The sequence below is a fragment of the Amblyomma mixtum genome, chromosome 6 (assembly GCF_055824585.1).
Source record: "Amblyomma mixtum isolate Tamu chromosome 6, ASM5582458v1, whole genome shotgun sequence".
NCBI classification, from domain to species: domain Eukaryota; kingdom Metazoa; phylum Arthropoda; class Arachnida; order Ixodida; family Ixodidae; genus Amblyomma; species Amblyomma mixtum.
The window spans coordinates 534,618-559,918 of NC_143017.1; the positions used below are offsets into that span (position 1 = coordinate 534,618).

At 45.5% G+C, this 25,301-nt stretch overlaps 1 protein-coding gene and 1 pseudogene across 1 annotated transcript; one reads left to right on the forward strand and one right to left on the reverse strand.

The window, feature by feature from the left end:
• Positions 1 to 575: 575 nt before the first annotated feature.
• On the reverse strand, positions 576 to 4,597 carry LOC149338075 (uncharacterized; annotated as a pseudogene).
• Positions 4,598 to 15,885: 11,288 nt separating this feature from the next.
• LOC149338076 (BEN domain-containing protein 5-like) lies at positions 15,886 to 22,755 on the forward strand. The gene is made up of 5 exons (XM_089550091.1): positions 15,886 to 15,966; positions 16,069 to 16,128; positions 20,837 to 20,934; positions 21,573 to 21,795; positions 22,628 to 22,755. The coding sequence occupies exons 2-5, from the start codon at positions 16,083 to 16,085 to the stop codon at positions 22,753 to 22,755; spliced, it is 495 nt and encodes a 164-aa protein (XP_089406217.1). The 5' UTR covers positions 15,886 to 15,966; positions 16,069 to 16,082.
• The last annotated feature ends 2,546 nt before the right edge of the window (positions 22,756 to 25,301 follow it).

Consider the following 25,301-nt stretch of genomic DNA (forward strand, 5'->3'; position numbering starts at 1 on the left):
TGGCGCCTAAAACATGCCTTCTTGGTGCCTAAAAATCCGGCCTCTACTTATGTCTTATAAATCCCATCAACATACTTTGTCAGCATACATGGCAATGTGTTCTCTCTTGCATTATTTGCACTAAATACTTTGAAGCATAAATGTTCCAAGAATAAAAGAAACTTTGAGATTAATGCAATATTTTCACGTAGTTGTGATGGCTGCAGTTTGGCAGTCAGGTAGACAGCAAAACGGCTTCCAAAAAAACACTGTTGGGCTCTTTCACACCCACAAAGAACTGAACGGCTTGGCAGCGGCGTAGCAACAAGCGTGCTTGGCGGTCGTCCAAGACAATGCCTGCCGCTTGTGGCCGTGCTGAATTTATAACTGACGACAAACTTTTGACAATGTGACAATATGGAGCAACCTCCCGTCAAAATCTGAAGATTGGTGTAATTGCTACTAACTGCAATGAATTTCATGGCCACAAGTTCGAAAAAAAGTTAAACACACTGAAGAGCTACCTTAAAGGAATACAAAAATAAAAATACACTGAAACTACCTTCATGAACTGCACATCATACATCACTACCAGATCAATCTCTTTCCTTCTGATTGGGCACTTCACACAAGTATGAAACCTTATTAATACTAAAGAAAACACATTGCAGAGACACATCATCAAGGGAGTGCAAACAATTATTCTGATCAGCCGGTGGGTGCTGACACTGCATGATATGTAGGACATCAAATACAAGTGGTGAAACAAGAAGCCTTTGGGAGTGAAAATATATACAGCCTGCAATCTCATAAATTCCAAGTACATAACAATATGAGCCGTCTACCATTTTAACATAACAAGAGCAGGTCTTTTTTGGAGTCGAATAATCCGAACTGTGTATAATAATGCTGCCAATTTGTGCTCGAAAGTACCTAGGCATCTGAGGAATGCAGCCAAAGCGTGAATTGAAAATCATTTTTAGCTGCTCGGGAAATGAAGGAACAGGGTGTGGCACACCTAGAGCACATGTCTGGTAGCTGTTTGTGTGCTGAGCGCCAATATTTTTCTTGGCAAAAGCCAAATGAGCTGGCAGCTCCAAATTTCTTTCCAAGCTTCGATAGCAATGCTGCATTATGCACCGTTCAGCGACCTGCATAGGCACTAGCTTGGCTGCTGACACAAGCCGCAGTGCACGGCCAATCCCATCTTCAAAAGGAAACGTGGACACACCCCATAATGGGCCAAACATGCACGTAGCCTTAGAAAGGTGCAGCAGCTGGTGAACATTATATGTCATAGCTGCCTCACCATAGAGCCTCGCTGCTTGCTGTACAAAAGACAGCAATAACATTTCAGCTGCACATATGTCACCCTCGCTTACAGTATCTTGCAGCAACAAAAACACTGCCTTTACAAGGAGCACAAAGTGTACCATATATGGCCGAGGAAGCAGACCTGACAAACATGGGATACAGTAGAACAAAAGCCAGTACCGCCATTCTGTTGCCTTCCAGTAAGCACGTTCTGAAAGGGGTCGTGCTGTCCTTGAAAAAGTGATGGGAGGCCTAAAAGTGCACAGTCGAGAGTCCAAAAGCCTGACATGCCGTCCAATGTAGAAGGCTGAGCCGGTAGCTGACAGCCACAGTTCAACCAGCTGCTTTGTCACACCCTCAAGGACACAATGCATATAGTCTGGTGGTAGGCCCCACACAAGGTCAAGGCCTTTCAGTTTGAGAAGTGAAGATGGCCCCTTGAATCCCTCAAATGTTGCATCCGGTCCCCTTGCTTGGCGCATTGCTTCTAGCACACGTCCATGTGTCCGTTCACAGGTTGCCTGGCCATGAAAGAGGTACTTGACCGTGCCTGCAAAAATTGCATAGTTCGCACTTTCCTTATTCTAATAATATATGGCTTGCAAAACTCAGCCTGAACCTTCCACTTGAATCGGAAATGAGACCCAAATGTAATGCATACAGGTACCGCACATAAATCTGACAGCCCAACACCAAATACCAACCCAAATGCATTTGCAATATTATAAATGCATTGCGTTTATTCAACAGTGCATTCACCTTTTTGAACGTGATGGTCTACACTGGGAACAGTACTCGAGTGACTTAACATCAGGAAGTAGATCTATATTCGTGAACCTGTTTAAATGTTTAATTTCCTTGCTTTAGTTTCACCTAGCATCCTTCATGATACCATACTGACACCTAATTAATTGTCAATCAATATTACTATGGACACCTTAAGAAATGGACCCACATTGAAATAGTCAATGAAACTTACCATCAACGCATGTACCTTCCTCAAGGCACCAGCTGCACCCATAATACCCGTTAAATTGCTTTATATTCAGGATGGATGCTCTTGCTGGTGAGTCCACACAACACACAACTGCATGTACTGCAGACTTCACAATTTTTCCTGAATGTGACCATACAATTTCTCCAATATTGTTCACTTCATCAACGAACCTTCGCATAAAAATGTGCATAGGTGGATGCTCCTTCGCGAACCACAGCCCTGACAGCGTGACGTGCTTCCACCGAAGTTCCATGGGCAGTTCGTTCAACATGATCTGGATAGGCCAGATTGAACTTTTCGAGGACTCAAACACAGGTGCCCCATCAGTGTTAAATGTGAGTGTGACATCACTCCATTTCATATTGAGCTGTCGCCGAATACTTTTATAGAGGTCACCGTCGGTCACATCTCTGTAGATTCCCGGCTCTCGGATCTCTGTTGAAAGCTTCTGCAGATTTTCAAAAAGAATGGAACTCTAATGCCTGATTAAATCTGTTAATTGTTGCTTGAGGTCGAAAATGAAAAAACTTCCCATCCCTATTAAGCTTTTAACATTTTTCTTTAAGTTGCAGCCACCACAAGTTACTTCACTGTTGTCAGGAATTTCATGGGTGGTGCCAAGATGCTCATGGCAATGCTGGCAGAATAAATGCAGCCTTAGTGCCTGTTTCCTTTCTTTCCACAACTTCCGTAGCAAGTAGGTAGACGGTGGCATAACTGCTTCTCCAAAAAGGGCATTCAGAAGTGTCAGGAGGCCTTTAACCTGTGACCAGGTAAGCCCTGCTGTCACAATGTAAGCCAAAATTAACAGCAGTGCTTGAGCTTTAGTTGTGGACTGATGTGGCAGTGTTTCCTCCGAGAGCTTCCTAAGGTATACGTCAAAGTCATCAGAAATGTTTGAGAAGTCTGCGCCCTCAGTTTCATTTTCCTCGACATCACTGTTTTCTTCCCTGTCTTCATTAGCACCCCATTCCACACATTCTTCGTCAGAGCTGTCTGTGTCTTGGCCATCACTGGCAGAATCGGCACTGTCATTTTCATATGTAGGAAGCATTTCATGAACAGCATCATTCTGTGCTGTCCCTGCCCAGCTTGGACTTGAACCCTCACTGTCATCAACACTTAAAGATTCATCTTCATTGTTTTCGTGCTGGCTTGAGCCAACAGCTGCTTGGTTCCAATTGTCCTGCAAATGAAAATATCAGTGATTCAAACATTTCTATCTTCACTGAGCAAATTTCATTTTTACAGCAAACAGCACTGTAGTACAGCTTGGATACAAAGTTGCTTTGTTCTCCTTCAGGCGTGCACAGATTATTCAAATTTTTCTCAGCCATCCACTTTTTTCGAAAATCATGCAAACCTTAAAAGGTTTCATATGGGGAAGCTGTAGCCATGCTGACAGCCAACCCTCCTGTTGAGGAATGAGCAATTTTAGCTGGCTCTATACAGCATGAAAATGCCACTCTCCATGGGGAATGCATTTGAAGGAAGAAAGACAAAAGAGCACAAGAGATAAGGAGGAAGTGAAAAGAAAAAGCAATCAAGGGTGGTCACAGAATTAGGTGCAGTCAGTAAAGAGGTGAGAGGAAAACTGATTCTGATTTCACCAAGAAAGTCAGGCAGACCTACTGACAGAATGCTGCAGTTTCTAATATTATAATGAATTCAGCATAAAGCTTAAACCCTAAAATGTCCGCGGAGTAATGCAATCATTACAAAATGGCTTAAGAGTCATGGAATACAGGGCACAGAAGTGGCAGCCAGATGTGCTCAAAATTTTCTCTAATCGTTTACTGTCTCCCATTCTGCAGAATACCACTCTGTCTCTGGGAACTTTAGTAAACATGCAGTGTGAAAATAATGTTGAGTACATGAACCTGCCATTAAACTTAAATTTTCTGAACATTTCCTGAGAGGAGCACTCAGCTAGTTATATCAAATGAGTCAGTGACTTCAGTCCGAATGCCTTGTCGTCCCGAGTATAAGTTGGTCCTGTTGACTGCAAACAAGTGCACGCTGTTAGTACCATAGCCCCAATAGTCGGGTACAACTTAAGAACGCTGCGGCTTTTCCCCCCTCAAAGGACCGCTTTCCAGCCAATGGTGTCGGCCCATGCAATTCACATGACACTGCTAGCATGACAATGCAGACAGCTGTATGGCACTGCTGATAAAACAGACCTACCTGAGCAGCACCTGAAGTCCTGGCTCTTTTTATTGCATTGGCCAGAGTCTGCCTGGGAACTTCAACGCTGGTTCCCTGCTCGAGGTAGCGCCGGTAGCGTTGTCGCGGCTTTCCTGGCATCGCGATATTACGCAGCTGAAGCCACCTCGGAACGCCAGTTTTGCGCGCTTTTATCGCATGTAGTACTACAAGGCTACAAGCCTCTCCAGAAAGAGCAAAAAAAGAAAATGAGTGAATAAAAATATTAATTTGGCTGTGCGCGGCTTGAGTGGCTTGAGCGAAATAAGCGCAGTAGAGCAGGCAAGCAAAATGCTAGCTAGGTGAGAACTAGTTTAAAATATTTCCGAGGCATCTCGTTCGTTCTCAAAGGTGCGGCGGACGCCACTGTGGCGACTGTAGCATAACTGTAGTAGTCTGGCAACACTCTAGTATGGCAACACTGGTATAGTAGACGCTGGGTACGTCTCGCGAACCTCTGCCGCGCATCAATCCACCACCTCGTCAAATAGTTTATAAAGGGGGTCGTGCATCAGTCATGCCGCAGTCTTGCCATCTTCTCTGAAAAGCGTTTGCAAGATGCACGCGGTACTTTTGAGAAGCTGCAAAGAGAAGTTTGCCAATGCTTATATCCCCAATTGTCCCGCAATGTATTACCGGTGACGACGAATCATATCTAGCTTGTCCGCTCGTCGCGACTAAGCACATCTTACATGTACGAAGGATACGCGATCATAAATGCAAGTGATGACGTAATGAAAGAACCCAAAAAGTCGCACAGACAGCGTCTTCAGGTCCGGTTGTGGGCGGAGAGCACCACCGTCACTCGCACCAAGTCGCGTGTGCAAGCGACGCAACAGGCAGCAGATATATTGCGCATTCGCTGAGGTTTCGCCCGGCTAAGTGAAACAGTAGTCACCTCGTTCTGGTCGTAATTTCTGCAAGTGTTTTCCTTTTCCAACATCTTCTTTTACATTTTATTAAACCGCTACGAATATACGCCTGAGTCATTTTACCGTGTGCCAAACAATGTTAGGCAGCTACGAAAGACACAGACTCTGTCGGTGTATGATATATATAACTGTACTGTACGAAGATGATGAGCCCGGGGAAATTAATTCCCGCCCCAGCGGGCCGCACTTCTGTGCTGGTTGGTTGGCTGAAACATATTCTTTCAGTTGCACATATTGTTCGAGGCACTTCGGTTGTGGCGGGCGCGTATGCCACCGTTTCAGGCGGACTCTAGGCGAACGCTAATCTGGTCACCGCCAACTGCCGTAAAGCGTATATGTTGCATCGAGCCTTATGTGCCACAAATTCCTGGAGCTTGTCCAGAGCAGAGCGACGATCGTGGTCTCTTGTGTTGCTGAAAGATCCTTTCTTCGGGCTCACTGTTGAAAAACTCCTCGGTTAGCGCAGCGGCTAGGAGGCGAGTAGTTAATTCGTGTGACCCTCGGTATCTCCTCCGCGGCGCATATGGGTAGGACGCGCTTGCTCCTGAGCACGGAGACGATGAAAAGACGATTGAAAGATATGTGCTGTGCTATGGCCACTCGATTTCCCTGGCATATAAGAGGCATATATGTGAACAGACTACACGCCTGAACTATGTGAAATCGCATCAAGTCCTGTTTATGTATGGCTCACGTCGTTCCAGTGCAAATGCGCGACCAGCACTTAAAATTAGAAGGGTACAGTAAGCAATATGGAAGGGAACACGTGGCCTCCGCACTTCGCTGCCACCGACAGATGACGAGAATGGTCAGCACCAGGGGAGTGCTCGGAAAGAGCAGCCGGCCATGCTTATATTTGCATACGCCTTTACCACGGATTTTCGCCGTCTGTCCGTGGCAGCGCTTTGCGAAGCGCGGGGGCCGCGCTCTCGTGTTACCTTTGATATTGCTTCCAGCTGTACGTCAGTTCTCTTGAACTCTACTGAAAGCTGTGAGCAATTGATATAGCTCGATCATAGCTGCATCAGCGCGTTTGTTTCCCGATAATGACCTAGCATATGGCATATGGGATCCACTGAAGCCGTCTGCAAGGAATAGACAGCACATTGCGTCTGACTATAGCTGTTTGCATATGGCACTTCGCAGTTGGCTTCATGCATATACGTGTTCATTTGAGTTGAAGAGCTTTTTCGGCGAGTACGGTCAATTGCATTGCCGTGTGCTGGCGGGCGGCCTCTCTTATCACGATCACACTCTCCAATATATGTACAATTCCTGCAGGCGCGGCCGCCTTCAGCTACCATCTGTAGCAGAGTAGGAAAATGCTGGTATTCATGTCTTAGAAACCTTGAACCACATTTGCACAAATAGGTATGAGCTCTGAGAGAGGCAGACAAGAGCGGCGGTGATGAGGAACAGGGGCTGGGGTCCACATCTAGAGATAACTGAAGTAAAAATGAGGAAACGACCGCGCTGTTCGTCGCTTCGCTGGCTTCGGCATGCATGCCAGCCTGGCCAATGTTACCAGGACGGTTTTGGTTTGAGTATCCTTGCAATCTCCGGAACAGTGAGTAACAGGTGAATTGCAAATGTATCACCAGCAGAGTTCTAACCCATCTCATATGCAAATCGTCAAAAGGGATAGGAGCATTTTGTCTTTATAGTCACGCTAACGATGCTAGCGACGTTGGTATGTGACGATATAAAATACGGCGCGACAGTCGAGGACGAATGAGACACAAAAACGACAGGACCTGCGCCGTATTTTATACCGTCAATATGAACCAACTAGCCCGCACAAGAGTTTTACTGGTATGTGACAACTGGCGCGGTGTAGTTGTCGTCCTCGCGAGGTAAAAGCATGGGTAAAAGGCACACACCGCCGCATGCCTTACTAACCTCGTCATATAATCAAAACAAACCACCATCTTAATTCATGCTGGCTGGCATCTAAATAGTAAAAAATCAATACAATAACAATGTTGTAGCTGCTTTGAAGTCACGCTAGCGACTGTAACTTGTGGCGGCTGCTGCCCTCATGTGACAAGGCAGTGGTAGCTTTTAGCCGGATTTCGGTTTCGGTTTCGCTCTCTCGCTGTACGAGCAACTGCGCGACCATCTGCTTGTGTTCACTGACGGCTCCGTGGTGAGCGCAGACTGCTCGCTCGCCGCAGCGTCCACCGTACCCGAGCGACGCGTGCGCTGACTGCGGCGCAGTGGAGACACTGGAGCACATACTCCTTCGCTGTGCCGCGTCTGCAGTGCCGCGTCGCGAGATTCTCGCGGCCTGCAGGGCTCTGGGAATCATCCCGGACAGTCTCGAAGCGCTCCTGTGGCCGCGCGGCAGTGCGCTCACCTGTGACAGAACAATGGTGAACCTCTGTCTGTTCATCGAGCAGGCGGGCTTGACTTCCCGCTCGCTCTCCACCAGGTAGTGCACGCGTGACACGAACGCTCCGTGGGCACCCCGGCCGCTAGTGCAGTGCGCCGCGCGCGCGATTAGTCCGAGACAGGACGCTACGAGCGCGCGGCTATGTGTTTACTTTTTTGTACTTTTTTGTGTTTACTTCTTTTTGTAAGTGATTGCGCGCAGTAGCCGGGAGAACCGCGCAGGGGCAGACGTAAAGCCGCGGGCACTCTCTCTCGACAGCGAGAGAGAGAGAAGTACTTCACTGCTGCATTTCACGTCGGAACCGCGTATGTGCGCGAGCGTATTCGGCACGACTTGTGCCGGGCCTATGTGCGGGCCGAAGTCCGCCTGAGAAATAGAATCTTGCGCAGCGCGCCGGAGCGCTCGTTAAACACGTCCGTCCGCCGTGAGCGCTCTGGAAGCCGCTGCGCCCCTTTTTAGAGGCTCGTTTCTTCGCCTACTCTCGAGTTCTCCGCTTATAGCATGCGCTGAAATAAACGTTCCGTATGAGTATATAACGACGAAAGGAATTCCTCTCCATTCTCTTTATGAACCACAGTTGAACAGTGAGGAGGTCGCGGCCGCACCCTTTGATGAAAAGTTTACCTGCAGTTTTCTACAGTGCACCCAAAAACTCAAGAGTGCAATCAACAGAAGTGTTGAGACGCGAAGCCTTCAGACAACCTCGAGCTCGGTACGCATTCCGCCAAAGCTGCAACACAGGCGCTGCGCTTCTGCGCTACATCGGAGCACGGACGTTCACTAAAAAGCACCGCCGGTTGGCAGTCTGTTGATTGTGGAGGTCCCATTTCCCAAGAGTCAGTGCGCCCTCGGCAGCGGCTGAGGAGGATGGCTTGCAGAGGCTGAGCGCACTCTCTCCTAGTTCTCTTTCCATGGATGCTGCGGTCCCCGCACCACGCGCCGTTCTGCCTTGATCTCCTTCCTGTGCTACGCTCGCTTCTCTTCGGTTGTTCCCAGGCGCTCGATCGTTTCATTTGCCACACTTTTGACGCGGCCTGACGCAGACATGTTCGTGCTAGTGGAGTATGTATGCGACTCTACGCTTGCAATACTGCAGCACACTGACGTCGAAAATTTCAGTCCGCAAAATGTAGCGGATTTTGATGGGGCCGCTACATACCAAGCCTACTGGCAAGGCAATGATACGACCGAGGGCGGCTATTACGCTGCAAAGATTCTTCATTTGACCGGTAAGTGACGCATTATAATTTTGTTTTGTTACACTTCTGGGTTTCTTGTGTGCAAATTAAATTACCTCCAGTAGCTCTATATCGTGAAGAATCCTTGATCACGGCCCCGCCGCGATGGCTCATAGTTATTGCTCGACTGCGGTGCCCGATCATCAGGATGCAGTGTAATGTTAAAAAAGAAAAACAATTCTAGCAAGTGAGCACAACAATACAAGCACTGTACAACCTGTGGAATATACATTCTTCTGTTTACTGCTTTCACTTCATTTATGCATTCCATGATTAGCATGCATGTTCGGCTAACATGTAATTTATAGGACATTGAGTTCAGCAAACAACTCTGGCCACACAATAGTTGCATGACGCTCATTTTAGCTGCAGGTGTGCATCTTTTCAAATTTCTAATAATCTCGAAATTTCCAATAATCTACAGCTTCGCAGTCATCGAAAAGTCGTTATAATGAAGTGCAAGAGAAATCTCTCACGTATGCTTAATAAGCCAGAAAAATGCGGTAACATGACTTGTCGAATCTTCCTTGCTTGCTTACCAGCCGCAGTAAATGTGTTTTCAGTATATTAGTTCTTTTCGGCGCATGTGTGCAATTCATTGAAAACACATTAAGAGCGCAGTCAGTACAGTTCCAAGTGCACGTGCTCAAATGTTTAACCTAAAAGTGGACGAACCTGTACTTTATTGTAGTACAATTCTGCGACCTTGGCAAGTGACTTTAGATGTTGCATTTATGGCGGTGATGGATCACTGCTTCAATCAGCGAAACATGTGTCATGATCGTCTTAAGAGAGAGTAGGAATGCTGCAGTGTTTTGCTATCTCAAGCACGTTTTTCTCTTTCAGAAACGGATGAAGAAATGAAGAACTTCACCGAAAAGAGGCGCGGAGACCTGTGCTGCCGAACTGTGGAAAAAGAAAAGGAAAGGACAAGGACAAGGTACCGTGACTGCAGCATGTTTGCCACAGTTGTTTCATTTATGCCTTAATACCTCTAAATATTGGCTGAAGGCTTCACTTCAACAGGCACCAGATTCCTGGCCTTGGGGAGGGATGACAGTAGCACTGCTTTTGCAATTAAATGTCCATTATGCGCTTGTGCTTATTCAAACCAGAACTTGCGATTAAGGCGTTTTCTAAACTCACCAGCGCAGTCACCTTCACTTTGCCAATACCCATTCTATACCAACAAGCTGCTTTAGTCAAAGTGCTCACAGCAACTGATGGGAGGTTGGTCATATACTATTTTCCTTCCTTTGTTTGTATGGTTTTTCAATGTTGCTGCTGTTTTTTACGCCAATAAAGTGATCCCATAGTACAGTGGCAAGCTGGGCTAATTGGTGGTTGTCCAGCTTGGGAATGTGGTTAGTGCGCTAGGGAACAGACAACAGAAGCAGAAGTGGACAGGATGCATGCAAGCTCACAGCTGAGCTGTACTTCACGAAAGATGACCGAGTCAGTTGTTGTCTTCAAGTGCTGGAGACGCGCTGTCAGTGTGCTGCCCATACAACACCTTGGGTGCATGAATTATACCATTGGAAAGGGGCTGGTCTTGCCTGTTCTGTTGGGCAGCACAAGAATGGAGCACAAGCAGGACTTTCCTATTTTTTTCGACAAAATGATCGGACTCAACAAGCCACTTGGTGGATGCGTCACCTCTTGTCCCGACACCTTGTCTAGACTTGTGCTTAGTGCACAGTTCTCAAACAAACAAACAGACAAACAAAAAAACAGAAGAGCACCGTACAGGGCTTTGTGTCATGCCTGTAGCATATGCAACCATAGCTCCCAGAGCACTGCTCCTTGTGAGGCTTACCAATGAAAAGCGGCAGCTGCCAGTTAGTTCATTGCTAATGAACAAAAGGATGGTGAAGGGAAACCGAATGCCGTTTACTCCAGTACAGTGCATTGCCTTTCATGGCATGTATTTTTGATGGCTGCATCAGATAAAAAGTTTTGCACATATCTCCGTTATTTTTTATGACTTCCTTAGGTAATGACATTCGTTTTGTGGAACGGGGGGAAGGGGTTGTCGTAAAGCCTTGAAGGCATTTGTCGCTCTGGGCTCCTGCAAGGCTGCAGCTGAGTTTGCGCAGCGCTTCCTCATTCGCGTTAACCAATTTGTGGGGGACACTGTTGTTCATTGCATCTGTTACATGAATGATGGTGAGGTAGGATTGTAGCTTGTTCATGGCATGTGCTTATGGTATACAGGATGTTTCACCTAAGACTTTCTGCTATTTTTAAAAATGGTCTTTTTGAGCGAGAAGAGTGCTTTTGTCAACATAACATTGTCAGCAGTGTAGTACATCAGAATACAGCTTAGACGTGCTGACTACCAGGCTGGTTTACTAATTTTAAACAGTTAACATTTTAATTATTACTGTTGAGCTCCTTAATTATTGAGAGGCATGTAGCCCACCGTAAGTAATATCCATTTCACTTTTTAGAATTTCAAAAAGGCAGTTGCCTCAGCGCTGTGGCCTTGCAGGTTTTGGCTGAATCATACCAAAATACATGTGCTTTTGAGAAGCTTTGAAGCAAAGCAAGCTCTCTATTGCATGTAACATGTTGAAGTAGCCAAAATTTGTGATGCCACAGCATCAAGGATAACCACATTTTCTAAAAAGTGATATGGATATTACCTGTGGTGGGCTACATGCGTCTTAGTATTGAGGAGCCTAATAGTAATAGTTAAAAGGCTAACTATTCAATATTATTTAACCAGCCTGCTACTTAGTACTTGTTAGTTGTATTCAAAGAACTGCACTGCTCACATTGCTCTGCAGAAAAAGCGCTCTTCTAACTCAAAAAACCTATTTTTAAAAATTGCAGAAAGTCTTAGGGTGCTTACATGAGGCGCCCTGTACAATGAGTCGTTCTGATTTAATACTTTCAAGGAGCCAACCTAGAAAACATGTAAATGGACTGCAGTGGCATGTTGCAATGTGAAATTATAGTTGCTTTTGATAAATGTCAAATTACAGGTACCACCATCAACAAAGAAGGTGCGCAAGGAAGTGCAGCAGAAGCACGAGCGAGAGCTGCTGCACGACCTGCAACAGGACCTGCAGCAGGACCTGCAACAGGACCTGCAACAGGACCTGCAGCAGGACACCTTAGGAAACACCTGCGCAGCGCTAAAAGAGCAGCTGCGTGCCATGCAGGTAGAGCTCACTGAGCTCAAGCATCGCATGGCTGAAAGAGCTGCCGTTGACGCTGCCCCTCATGACACCTGTGCATGCACACAGGAGGTGGAGGAATTGAGGAAAGAGGTGAAGGAGCTGCGGGCTCTGAATGCAGACCTGCAGAGGAGTCTGACACAAAAAATATTTGCATGTGGTGAGTGCATTATTTGGTTATATTTTTGGTTACCAACGTTAGCCACTCTGCAACGTGGACAAAATGTGCATTTACATAGTATGTAAATGCATGCAAAAAATGCAGTTCAGTGTGCTGAAGAACAACTTACTTCAAAGTTCCCACTACTGTTTCCATTTGGCGTCTGTCAAGAACTACACAGTAGTGGTGGCATGTTGCAATTAGGGGTAGGATAACGGATTGGAGATAATGGTGGTAGGGTGTTCAGCATCAATTTTAGGCTCTTGTTGCAGCAGATGTGGCCTATTTTGTGATGTTTCAGAAAGCAGAGTTATCTACGCTGCATCACTCGATGTGCGGGTCAACTCAGGAGCCCATGGGCCGACTCAAAGGCAGAAAGGCAAGTGTGCTTTCTTGGAAAACATTCATGATCGTGTGCTGTTGAAACCTAATTGCAATTGCTAATTGCAGTCAGGCACCTACAATAAGTAAAAAGGGTAACGACTAGAATTTAGTAAATCACTTAAGTGCCTAAGTCATCGACTATGCTTATAAAACGACTATGCAAGCAGCGGTGTGAAATTGCATTTGCTGTAGCACCTGAGACAGTTTGCTTTTTAGGGATCCTTAACGTGCTGTATGAAGTCCAAAAGTGTATCTTAATTAATTCTACCTCTCTCACAGCGTTGCTCCTAGCAATGCGATCTACTAGGAGCCAGAGTGGCTCACTGGATTGGGCTAAATGCAGTGAAAATATATGGAAAATAGAATGGAAAAACTCCATAATGCAGTAAAGGCAATTGTGAATTGCGACTCCTTGTTTGGTGGGCTAAAGCATTCGTCATGTTGGTAATGCATGTTGTAGAGCCCTCGGCAAGTGGATCCTCAAGGGCTGCAAGCAGCATCAGCCGCCTGGACCATCTTGGTGAGCACATTTGCTTGTGGTGCATACTACGATGTTAGAAATAGTGCTTAAATCAGTGACCATGCTTTTAAGCTTTTGCACATGGCTGCTAGATGTGCACATGGCTGCTGGATGTGCAGGTCTGAGAGATAGTCAATAAAATAATTGCTTTCCTCTCATTTATGCTTGGAAAGAGTTGCTTTGGTCACTTTCAGTGCCACGGCTGTCATATTGGCCAGATCTCGGTTGCGCACATTTTCTTCACAGTCCTTTGAAGTTTCTGGTTAGGCATGCTTTAACGAGTGGTCAGGCTCCTTATCTTGGTTTCCTTGAACTGATGTTTTGAAAGTTTAAGGGGGCTCTAATAAAGTTGCAGTATGCCTGGGATGTTAAAGGCTGCCACTTCAAGAATATCTTCCAGCAAGAATTTTAGCGATGCTTTTCGCAGAGCCTGAGTTATCTCTATTTAAAATTTGGATCTCAGCGTTTCGTGCCTCTTTGTGTCCTTTTCTCACTATCTGCATGCTGAAAGGTCAGTGCTATTTCACTGGCCCCACTTCAGATGTGCACTGGGATTCTGAGCTGCCTGATGCGCCAGAATGCCGTGGCTTACTGGCCGTGTCCATGGTACCTGCCTAACATCTAGAAGAATATAAAACTAGTAGCTAGCCATCACTGAACCGGCATATGCAGGAGCGTGCAATGTAGGAGGGTGTGAGCATAAAAAAATTTCCGGAAAGGGCTCTCCCACTTTCGTGCATGATTGTGGATTCTCTGCTGCATGTAGAAGTGTGTTATTTGGCTCAGGTGTTTGTGACAAAATAGTCCAGTGATTGGACGACTTGATGTGCTTTTCTTGGAAGGTGTTTCAAAGCGCCTTTAATGAGCAGACTTCACAGTCCAGATAAGGCAATTTGCATATTGCGTCTGTTTTAGTTAAATGCTTTGCATAAGGGTATTCAGATATATGCACATTGTGGGGCATCCAGCAAGTCCTCCAGCGCTTGTCTTCATCGTTCTTTCAGTCCTCGTGTGTTTTTAGCGCTATTTTTTCAATCATGAACTTTCACCAACTAGCCCAGCTTTCTGCTTTACTAAGTCATCCAAACAGGGATGCAACAAGTTGCATCAGTTTAAGCTGTTCATGTGAGCATAGACGCTTGTGATATGCACTGATATTTTTTATGCTGACAGCTGTGTTTTGCTTCATCACTTCGTGCCTTGCGGCTCAGTCTAGCAGCTTGCTAAAATCACGTGTTGTGGGTGTCGCAGTGCACATAGATGTTATAGCACAAAGCAATAATTTATTCTCTAGGGCTGTTGCATTAATATGCTTTGTGTAGTCACAATACATTTTAAATGTGCCAATTTTACAGCACGGGCCCCAGCAGTGCTGCCCACCTTGGCTGGGACGGCCGCTGTTGCGACTGGCAGCCCACAAGAACCAGGTGAGCAGCTTGCAGTCGGACATCTTCATTGCTGAAACTCAGCATGACAAAGCTGCAATAGTTTTCACAGTAAAAGGAGTCAATTTCCGTTACGGGTCTATGCCTTGCGGCTCAGTCTAGCAGCTTGCTAAAATCACGTGTTGTGGGGGTCGCAGTTCACATAGATGTTATAGCACAAAGCAATAATTTTTTCTCTAGGGCTGTTGCATTAATATGCTTTGTGTAGTCACAATACATTTTAAATGTGCCAATTTTACAGCACGGGCCCCAGCAGTGCTGCCCACCTTGGCTGGGACGGCCGCTGTTGCGACTGGCAGCCCACAAGAACCAGGTGAGCAGCTTGCAGTCGGACATGTTCATTGCTGAAACTCAGCATGGCAAAGCTGCAATAGTTTTCACAGTAAAAGGAGTCAATTTCCGTTACGGGTCTATGCCTTGCGGCTCAGTCTAGCAGCTTGCTAAAATCACGTGTTGTGGGGGTCGCAGTGCACATAGATGTTATAGCACAAAGCAATAATTTATTCTCTAGGGCTGTTGCATTGATATGCTTTGTGTAGTCACAATACATTTTAAATGTGCCAATTTTACAGCACGGGCCCCAGCAGTGCTGCCCACCTTGGCTGGGACGGCCGCTGTTGCGACTGGCAGCCCACAAGAACCAGGTGAGCAGCTTGCAGTCGGACATGTTCATTGCTGAAACTCAGCATGACAAAGCTGCAATAGTTTTCACAGTAAAAGGAGTCAATTTCCATTACGGGTCTGTTTCCTGAATGCTTTGCACTAAGAGTACTGCAAATCTCCGTTTCAGGGCCACCAGGAAGCCCCATTAGGGCTGTAGCAAGCTGCAGTGGCACAAGCCATTTAGGTAAGCACATACTTCCAGCGTGCAGCGTGCACTTTATTGCTAGGAATGCTCAGCCGCATAGCCTCATCCCTTTTGTCTTAGCTATAAGCTACTTCATCAAATTGCATGTTGTAGGTGTCACCATGCATGTAGATCTTAGAGCTTAAAACAAGTGCTCTTGGAAGTCACCTTAAGGTGAATTCACACGGTGGACTGAATTGCAAATCTTGAGGGTGAACTGTGCATTATGTGGCTTGACGTCACGAATTGACGCCAACCAATGGGTGTCTGCAGAGGGAAAGAGGAGGGCGTTTTTTTCTATTAGGACAAGATCTGCTGTTTTCATCTCATGCGTGAATGCTTTCAGCATGCGGACACTGCCTTTACTTGAGGTGATGCTATAGATCTTTTTGCGACCTCATCCGTTATGTGAATATACCTTTGATGTGCATTTTGGTGTAAGGACATGAACTCTAACTATTCCTAATTCAGAGAACTGGCCCCAGCAATGACATCCATCGATGGGGCGAGTGGCAGTGGGCCAGACGAGTTTGGTGAGCGAACCTTCTTGTGATGCATGCCATTTTATATTTTTCATAATCAAATCGGCCTAAGAAAATGTTCACTGCAAGACAAAGGATTTGTGCAATGAGCACCTGTTAACCTTGTCCTGTGCCACTTGAGGGCGCCTTATCCCCTGAAGCTTCTAGTCTCATCCTTCCACCATTCCTGCTGTGCCCCTAACTTTGACTGCATTTACCTTTTCTTCAAATTGGTCACATACCCTTCCCAGGCCCCATTTCTTTCTGTACTTTTTATCTCCACTTTGTGTCGCTCTCCTACTCTACTGTGTGATTACATCTATACCTTTCGATAGCTTGCCGTCCTGCCTTCAGTTGCATTTCAAGCCTTTTCATTAAGCTTCATGTTTCTTTCCCATAGTTATCTAATAATTAAAAGCTTTTTAAATGATTGACATCCCCTTTCTTGTGAATTAACAAAATATATTAGCATTATTCTGGTCGTCTGGTACATTTAAAGTTGTTAGGCGTTGTACCGTGTACAGGTTGAAAAGTTTTCTGGCACAGTGTTCCTGCTGTCCTTCAGCAGATGCGCAGTTAATTGAACCTGACGTCTTTTTTTTTCTTTTTGCATTGCCTATGAGGCTTGCTGTACTGCCCCTTTCATTTTTGGCAGGATATGCGATTTTTCTGAACTGCTCTCGCTCCGCAGTGTTCTGCTGTGTCTTTAAGGCTCGTTTATGGGGGTTCAACGTCCCAAAGCGACTCGGGCTATGAGGGACGCCGTAGTGGAGGGCTCCGGAAATTTCGACCACCTGGGGTTCTTTAACGTGCACTGACATCGCACAGTAAACGTGTCCCTAGAATTTCGCCTCCATTTTAAATTCAACCGCCACGGCGGGGTCGAACTCACGTCATTTGGGTCAGCAGCCAAGCGTCATAACCACTGAGCCACTGCGGCCACGGTTGTCACTTGTCACTTAGCCCTCATTATTTCACAAGTTATCTTTTTAGCCATAAGTGTTAGTGTAGCAGCCGATCAACTCTTCACTGAGATGTGTTTGTCATATTAATGTTTCTAGAAGTTTTAATACAGCATAACCCTGCTGATGTACTCCTCACGGGACTAAAAAAAATTGGCTGTGGCTTAGCTCAGCTATGCCAGACATACGAAGCGAGAGGTAATGGACCTTCAGAGGCTAGGCGAACTCGTTGAGCTGCATCTTTACGGCGTCGCTTATTGAGACGTTTTCCATGTTCTTCCTCGGTCTCGTCGCCTTTGCCTTGTTTCGTTCCAACAGCTAAGCCTGGTTTGTTTCAGCCTCTCCGACTCGCTCTCCATCTCTGGCCACAACAGCTTCAACGAACCACCCTCTTATACAGGCCGCTACGTGTGCCTGCTGCTCATTCGTTCATAAATCTTTAATCACAAGGATGACCTGAGGCCTAAGGGGGAAGTGGGTTGGTTAGGTGAAGGTGAGGGTGTCAGTCTCTGACATGAAGTCTAGCAGGGCACTGAGCTTGCGCTTGGCGTCGGTACTGGGGGCCGTCCAATCTTCGTATGTCTGGATGTGGTAGGCAGAGGTGTAGCAGGCGCAGAGGCTCGCAGTGCCAGGACAGGTCCAGATCAGGTGGTGCAAATCAACAGAGTCAGCAGGGCAATTGGGGCAGCCGATCCTGGTTCGGTGCCATCGACTCGGGATGTCCGGGGTGTACGCTGCACCGGCTCGCACCTTGTGAGCGAGAACTTGGGCCGGGCGAGAAAGGCCAGAAGGAATGGATGGAGTAATCTCTGGGACAAAGTCCCACGACAAACCCCTCCACTCTTGTTAAAGGCGTGTGATGATAGAGTCAGGTATTATGAGCGGGATGGGAGAACAATAAGGGTGGTCCGAGATGGTCGGCTCACGTTACGGCAATGCCGACGGTCTTCCTCTAGCTGCGCGCCAGCAGCCTCGTGGGCAGTCCTGTTCCCGGTCCCTTGTGCGTGATCTCTGGGTGTCCAGTGAATGCGTACGGAGACTTGGGAGGTCTCTTGCTGTGCCTGCTGCTATCTCTGGCTCTCCTCCTCTGACGTTGCACCAGATGGCGCGGCTCCATCTGGCAACGGTTGCTAGGCAACGGCGCAAGAAGCGGTGTGACCACGGCGTGACCACCGCTGCAGTGAAAATGCTACTTGGCGACCAATAGCTCTTGCTACAAAAATAAAATGCAAGAGCGAGGAAACATTGGAGGCAGGAAGTAGGATAAATTGAAAAATGACAGTAATGAAGAACTAAACACATTTATTGCAGTGCTGGCACTTGAAAAAATCATGCAGCATTCTCTGCTGCATTTTCTTACGTCCGGTGAGGACTACTCATTTCTCCAGAATTTACGGGGCTATGTGGCTGTTGCGATCGTTGCAAACATACTTTCTGAGAATGTCTAATGCCGCTACAGCCAACATAATGGTTGGTTCCAGCGGAGGCTAGCCCTCGTCCTCTTTGTTGCCACTGCTGTGTGCATCCAGAAGTCACAAAAAGATGTGATGAGGTGCGGAAGGACAAAATCAATCGCGCCAGCCACACTAACACTAGCAGCACAATTACAAAGAAACAAGGATAGGTCAAGAAAAAATTAGATGTGGTTTAGCTCTGATTAAACATGGCGAGAAGCGGTAGCTTCATGTGGCTGCGCTTTGCAAAGCTTTGTTTGTTTCTTGTTTCTCGGCTTGTTTAAAGATTGTTGTTTCTTTGGACTTTGCCACACGTAGCTACGTGAAACTACTGCTTCTCACCAGGTTTAACCGAAGCTAAACCACAGCTGATTTTTTCCTATACCCGTGGTGTTAGATTTTCTGCGTGTGGAGCGCTAATCTTCCTCTTTGTATTCTTCGTCTTCCTCTTGTTATTCCTCTTCTAACTCCTCTCGAAATCGCCTGTCACTGATCAATCATGAATCGCTCGAATCACAAATTACCATGATATTGCATGAGCAGCTGTGTAACCTAGCAGTTAGTATACAGGAAGCACATATACAGGGTGTCCCAGCTAAAAGTAACCAAGCTTGTAAAAAAGAGGATGATCCCTAGCCGAGTGAGACCAACTGAGTGTTGTTGCCAGTCGCGTGTCCTAGTCTGCAGTATTTTTTTATTATGCAAACATGATTATTAGCAGAGACTAATTAGCTAACTTTTTAATTATTGCCTTCAGGAAGAAAGTGTCAATGCAGGAGTTGTAGATCCCTTAGAAAAATAACCGTTTGCCGTGTTTGCAGCCAAGTACCACTGATACAGCTTCTTTTATTTGACTTAAAAGAAAGCCCGCGAAATACAAAAAGAACCACGTGATAGGGAAGCAGTTTCAGCGCTCCCAGATGACCGGCCAAGCAAAGACATTCGCTTATCTTTGCAACGTTGTCCCGCACGGGATTCGGCGTTTTGCGATGGTAGCGAGATATACACCAGCAACTCTCGTATCGGCGCTAGGGCGACCGTTTCTTCAGCGCGTGACGGTGCAAGTTCGGTGGCACGGCCACATTCCTATCACTCAAGGCGAGGTTTCGCGTGAAAAAGCGCTCCATGCGAGCCGCGCTTCACTTCCTTGAAAAGCAGCACCCGCTCACTTTCCATGACGCATAAGCAGTTCCTGGCGCATATCTCGCCACCACCTCAAAACGCCGAACGCTGTTCGGGACAGCGTTGCAAACATAAGTGGATGTAGTTGCTTGATCGCTCATCTGGGAGCGCTGTAACTGCTTCCCTATCACGTGGTTCTTTTTGTATTTCGCAGGCTTTCTTTTAAGTCAGATAAAAGAAGTTGTATCAGTGGTACTTAGCTGCAAACAGAGCAAACGATTATTTTTCTAAGGGATCTACAGCTCCTGCATTGACACTTTCTTCCTGTAGGCAATAATTAAAAAGTTAGCTACTCAGTCTCTACTAATTAATCATGTTTGCATAATAAAAAAATACTGCAGACTAGGACACGCGACTGGCAACAACCCTCAGTTGGTCTCACTCGGCTAGGGATCATCCTCTTTTTAACAAGCTTGGTTACTTTTAGCTATGACACCCTGTATATCTCCAGTTTTATTGAATTGTCACGCCGTGGGTTTGAAGCTTAGTGGTTAGCGCACCTGGCTCTCGCCCAATGGACCTGAGTTTGAATCCCGCTGATTGTGAGGTTTATTTGTTTGTTTATTTTATTTGTGGCTGACTTGAAGGTCATGTGGCGTACATGGCGACCTGAGCCGTGCACCTGTAGCAGTGAAGCTGCTGCTTCAAAAGAGTGCAACCACTGTGGATGATGATGGCACAGCCTGTCTGAATGCCGTCTGCCTAACACAGTGGTGCTAGACATGCCAGGCCAAGTAAAGCCGCTTTAGAAGTAAACATATGACCGCCACCGTTTCTCATTTAGGCTGGCATGGGGTGTTATTTCACAAGTATTACTGTGTAGGAATGTGGCCGAAGTTACATTGCAACGAACAGCAGGGTTTATAATGCATGGAACCCTATTATCATCATGCCAGATCTAGACCACTACAATGTGTAGCAGCCAGGAAAATGCAGCACCCATCAACTCAGCAGCGAGGTTCTACTGCGCAAAGCTTTCACTGTTACCTTGAGAGCAAAATACTAAATTTTTTTAATTTACTTGATAGCCCACAATGTCAAACTGAACTCAGTTTGCTTTTTGCTTATATGTGCTGCTGAGGTGCATTGACATTTGTGTACTTCCTTTTCTTGACAAAAAAGCATGCTCAGCCGAGGGGATGGAGAGCGCCGCGGACTGCCAGCTCCAGCTGCCTGGTGGGCAGGACATGGTGATAGGTTCTTCTAGGGATGATGGAAAGGTGATTGTGCATGTTCTCAAGTCATGTAGTGTATCAAATACCATAGTAGAGTGAGTGAATGATTCTTAATTAAATTGGGGCTGGTACATAGTGAAATGGGTACAGTTTAGAGGATGATGTTAGCTTACAGTAGAAACTTATACTAGTCCCAGTAAGTGTGCCGAAAAGGGTAGTGTGCAAAGCATAGATGTGTGGTTTCAGAGAATATCATGTAAGGCACAGGTCAGCATTTCTAATTTGTTATTTTTGTACTTCATTACCTGACGATGCCATAATGGGTCTGCAGTTATTCTTGTCCTCAGGAAATTCTTAGTACACAAATAATTATTGATCATGAGGAGGCTGCCTTGTTCTGTCAGGTATGCCTAGTTGTTGGTATGTGAAATTTATTCTTATTTCTGAAGTTTGTTTGAATTAGGCCAGAGAACATTATTTCAACTTTTGGCGGTATTTGACTCGGAAATTATAAGGCTAGAAAATCTACTGATTTTGGACACTGCTCGCTGTAAAAGAGTGCATTCATGCCTACATAATTTTTATGTTTTTCAGCTGTTTGTTTTAAGTTATGAAATATTTAAAATCCCTTGATTCATTGCTGTTAATGTGTACAAATGCGAAATTCTCCACGTTTGCTGCAGGTCTATGCAGGCAGTGGGCTCTGGATGGAGCCTGGTGCCTGGCAGATGCTCCTGAGGGCACCAACAGATTCAATGTTCTGCCGCGGTGCTAGTCAGGTGTACTGGACACCTGATGAGCTGAAGAGCCGCAGCGTGACTGGCGTGCTTTCAAATAAGTGCCGGTCTCTTGGCAGAACAGAGGCGAAACCGGCACTTACACCGGAAAAAGTCTCTTCTCTGAAAGGTGCTAGTGCTTTTTTTTTCTTTGCTTTGAGTAACACCTAGGCAATCAAGCTTTGCTTCAGCCAAATACAGTCGCGCTCACTTACAGAAAGCGTGATAGTCATGGAGATCCTGTTCATTGTATCCGAGGTTTGTAGCAACTGCAATGTCCTTATTGCAGCCAAAACTGCAAAGTCGGGCAAAAGTGACGTTTAGTTTTTGCAGGGTGTGTTATGCCCATATGTTTCTTCATGCAGGCTCTATCACAGCACTTTCAGAGATCTCCACACTGTTTGTGTGGCTCTCGATAAGATCTGTTCTGCCAGTAAGCTTATTTATCTATTTGGTTGTGAAATTAGCGTTCTCAGCGACTGGTGGCAAGTCATTTTGCGCGTTCTCCGATCTTGCTGCGACAAACATAGTGCATTTGACATATCTGCACAGAATGTATAAAAAGCATTTCCTGTTGTTTCGAGCAATCGCTGTCTTTGGTTTTCATGCAAGCATCTCAATGCATCCAACAACACACAGCAGACGCGGAGTGGGTAGGCCCATGTGTCGTCAGCAATCAGAGGTTGCCAGACAAGCAGTCAGTTCGCAAAGGAAACGAAAATCGTTTTAAAGATATCTGCCGCACGGAATCAACTGAAAGTTTTGGGTATTGTAATTTAATGTGTTGGGAATTAAATGCTACAACAAGGGTATGCACGAAAGTAGGCTTCATGGCCCCTTTAATGTTGAACATTCGTTTCTGTATTCTTTACAATGAGAGTGGTAATTCTGAATGTCACTTTTGCATTTATCATGTATCTAGTTGTGTTCAAATGTGGCCTATTTTGTGTTCTATTGTGCAGCTCTGTTTCACATCTACATGGGAGACGTACCAAAGGAGCTTGCAGAGAAGAGACTGAAAGCCGTTCGCAAGCACCTGTCACAGAAGCTGGGCGACGTGCAACGCAAAATTGGAGGTCATGATGCATAACAAAACGTTCACTTGGGCGAGTTGGTAGATATTCATGATGTAAACAGCGCGAACTACAAGGGACAAGAAAAGAAGGGACACAGGACGAGCGCTGACTCGCAACTAAAAGGTTTATTCACTGAAACCTTCTTATATGAAGAAGCAATCAATGGGAAGAAACAACACACAAAAAACTAAAAACCATGAAACACAACATTCGTCAGGTGCTCGCGAGAAAATTCATGTCCCTATCGCAAAGGAAAACAGATGGTTTGCTGACGCAATTCAGTTGATCCCCTGCGATGTGAAAAGCCTCGACAACTTCTCGTGTCGTCTGATCACTGTGGGTGTATAGTAAACGTGTTTGATTGAATAATGCAGTGCATTTTTTCTTTTTCTTTTTCATGACTTTACATTCTAGACAATGTTTGACCAAATGTGAAAGGTCATCACCAATGTTTAAGTTGTTCCTGTGCTCTTGTAGGCGCTTGTTAAGGGGGGACCCTGGTCTTGAAAAAAATTTTTTATTAATCTAGATATAATAATGAAATTTGCAGGCCACATGTATTTTTGTATGCTGATTTTAGATGTCATTTAAGGGGGGACACTGGTCTTGAAAAGAAAATTTTATTCATTTAGTCATAGTTATGAAATTTTCAGGGCACATGTATTTTTGTGCGCTGATTCTAGATATGTCATTTAATTTCATGTAAAACAATTCCATGAGCACTTATGCAATTTTTATGCAAGTATTTTGCGGAGAGTTTTCATGAAAATTTGCTGCAGGAAACTTGCTGAAATGTATGCCATTGGGTTCTCTTGACACCAAGGAATACAATAAGGGTAAAATTATCATCCTGGCTCTCATAGAACTTGAGTAAAAAGGTACTGAATCTGCCACTTCACACAGAGGAATACACACTTTTCTTCTCATTTCTGAGGCGACAACTTCAAAACTCTATAACCGAAGTTCTTTGATAGGCAGGAAGACAATTTCACCCTTATTGCATTCCTTGGTGTCAAGAGAACCCAATGGCATACATTTCAGCGAGTTTCCCGCAGCAAATTTTCTTCAAAACTCTCCGCAAAATACTAGCATAAAAATTGCATAAGTGCTCAAGGAATTGCTTTACATGAAATTAAATGATATATTCGGAATCAGCACAAAAAATACATATGCCCTGAAGATTTCGTAACTGTGACTTCAGATTTCGTAACTGTGATTTCGTAACTGTGAATTCAAGACCAGTGTCCCCCCTTAATTTAGTGTAAAACAATTCGTTGAGCACTTGTGCAATTTTTATGCAAGTCTTTTGGAGAGAGCATATAAGAAAATTTGCTGCAGGAAACTCGCTGAAATGCATGCCATTGGGCTCTCTGGACACCAAGGAATGCAATAAGGGTAAAATTATCATCCTGGCTGTCATAGAACTTGAGTTACTGGGTACTAAACCTGCCACTTCACAAACAGAAGTACACACTTTTCTTCTCATTTCTGAAGCGACAACTTCAAAACTCTATAACCGAATTTCTTTGATAGCCAGGATGATAATTTTACCCTTATTGCATTCCTTGGTGTCCAGAGAGCCCAATGGCATGCATTTCAGCGAGTTTCCTGCAGCAAATTTTCTTATATGCTCTCTCCAAAAGACTTGCATAAAAATTGCACAAGTGCTCAACGAATTGTTTTACACAAAATTAAGGCAACGCCCGGTCTGACCAATGTAATGCGCTCCACAGGAAAGGGGTACACTGTATACAACGCATGTTTTACAGGCCACAAACTTATCTCTGTGTGCAACGCCACATCCTTCTTTTTTCTTCTTGGCCTCTTTCTTTCTTTCAATGGCAGGGCATATCTGTTTGAGCTTTACGGGGGCTGAAAGGAACACGCCAACTTTGTACCTACTTGCTACGTTCTTTAGTCCGTGGGAGACACGGTGAACATATGGCAAAACGGCAAATTTCTTCTTTTCAGGCTGGACGTCTGTCGTAAGCGGAGTGGCCTGACGCTTTAATGACTGAATTCCAGCCCCAGTTGTCTAGGGTTAAGTTTGCTGGATATCAAGACCAGATGATAGCAGGGGCGTGTGCTCGGTTAAGCAAGTAGGTACAAAGTTGGCGTGTTTCTTTCAGCCCCCGTCAAGCTCAAGCAGATATGCCCTGCCATTGAAAGAAAGAGGCCAAGAAGAAAAAAGAAGGATGTGGCGTTGCGCACAGGGATAAGTTTGTGGCCTGTAAAACATGTGTTGTATACAGTGTACCCCTTTCCTGTGGAGCGCGTTACATTGGTCAGACCGGGCGTTGCCTTAACAAGCGCCTACAAGAGCACAGGAACAACTTAAATATTGGTGATGACCTTTTACATTTGGTCAAACATTGTCTAGAATGTAAAGTCATGAAAAAGAAAAAATGCACTGCATTATTCAATCAAACACGTGTACTATACACCCACAGTGATCAGACGACACGAGAAGTTGTCGAGGCTTTTCACATCGCAGGGGATCAACTGAATTGCGTCAGCAAACCATCTGTTTTCCTTTGCGATAGGGAGATGAATTTTCTCG

Bases quoted from the DNA above. Each gene is read 5' to 3' on its own strand.
- LOC149338076 (XM_089550091.1), top strand. From the start codon at position 16,083: ATGACATCCATCGATGGGGCGAGTGGCAGTGGGCCAGACGAGTTTG. The intron at 20,935-21,572 runs GTGATTGTGCAT...CGTTTGCTGCAG, and splicing joins CTTCTAGGGATGATGGAAAG to GTCTATGCAGGCAGTGGGCT. The intron at 21,796-22,627 runs GTGCTAGTGCTT...TCTATTGTGCAG, and splicing joins AAAAGTCTCTTCTCTGAAAG to CTCTGTTTCACATCTACATG.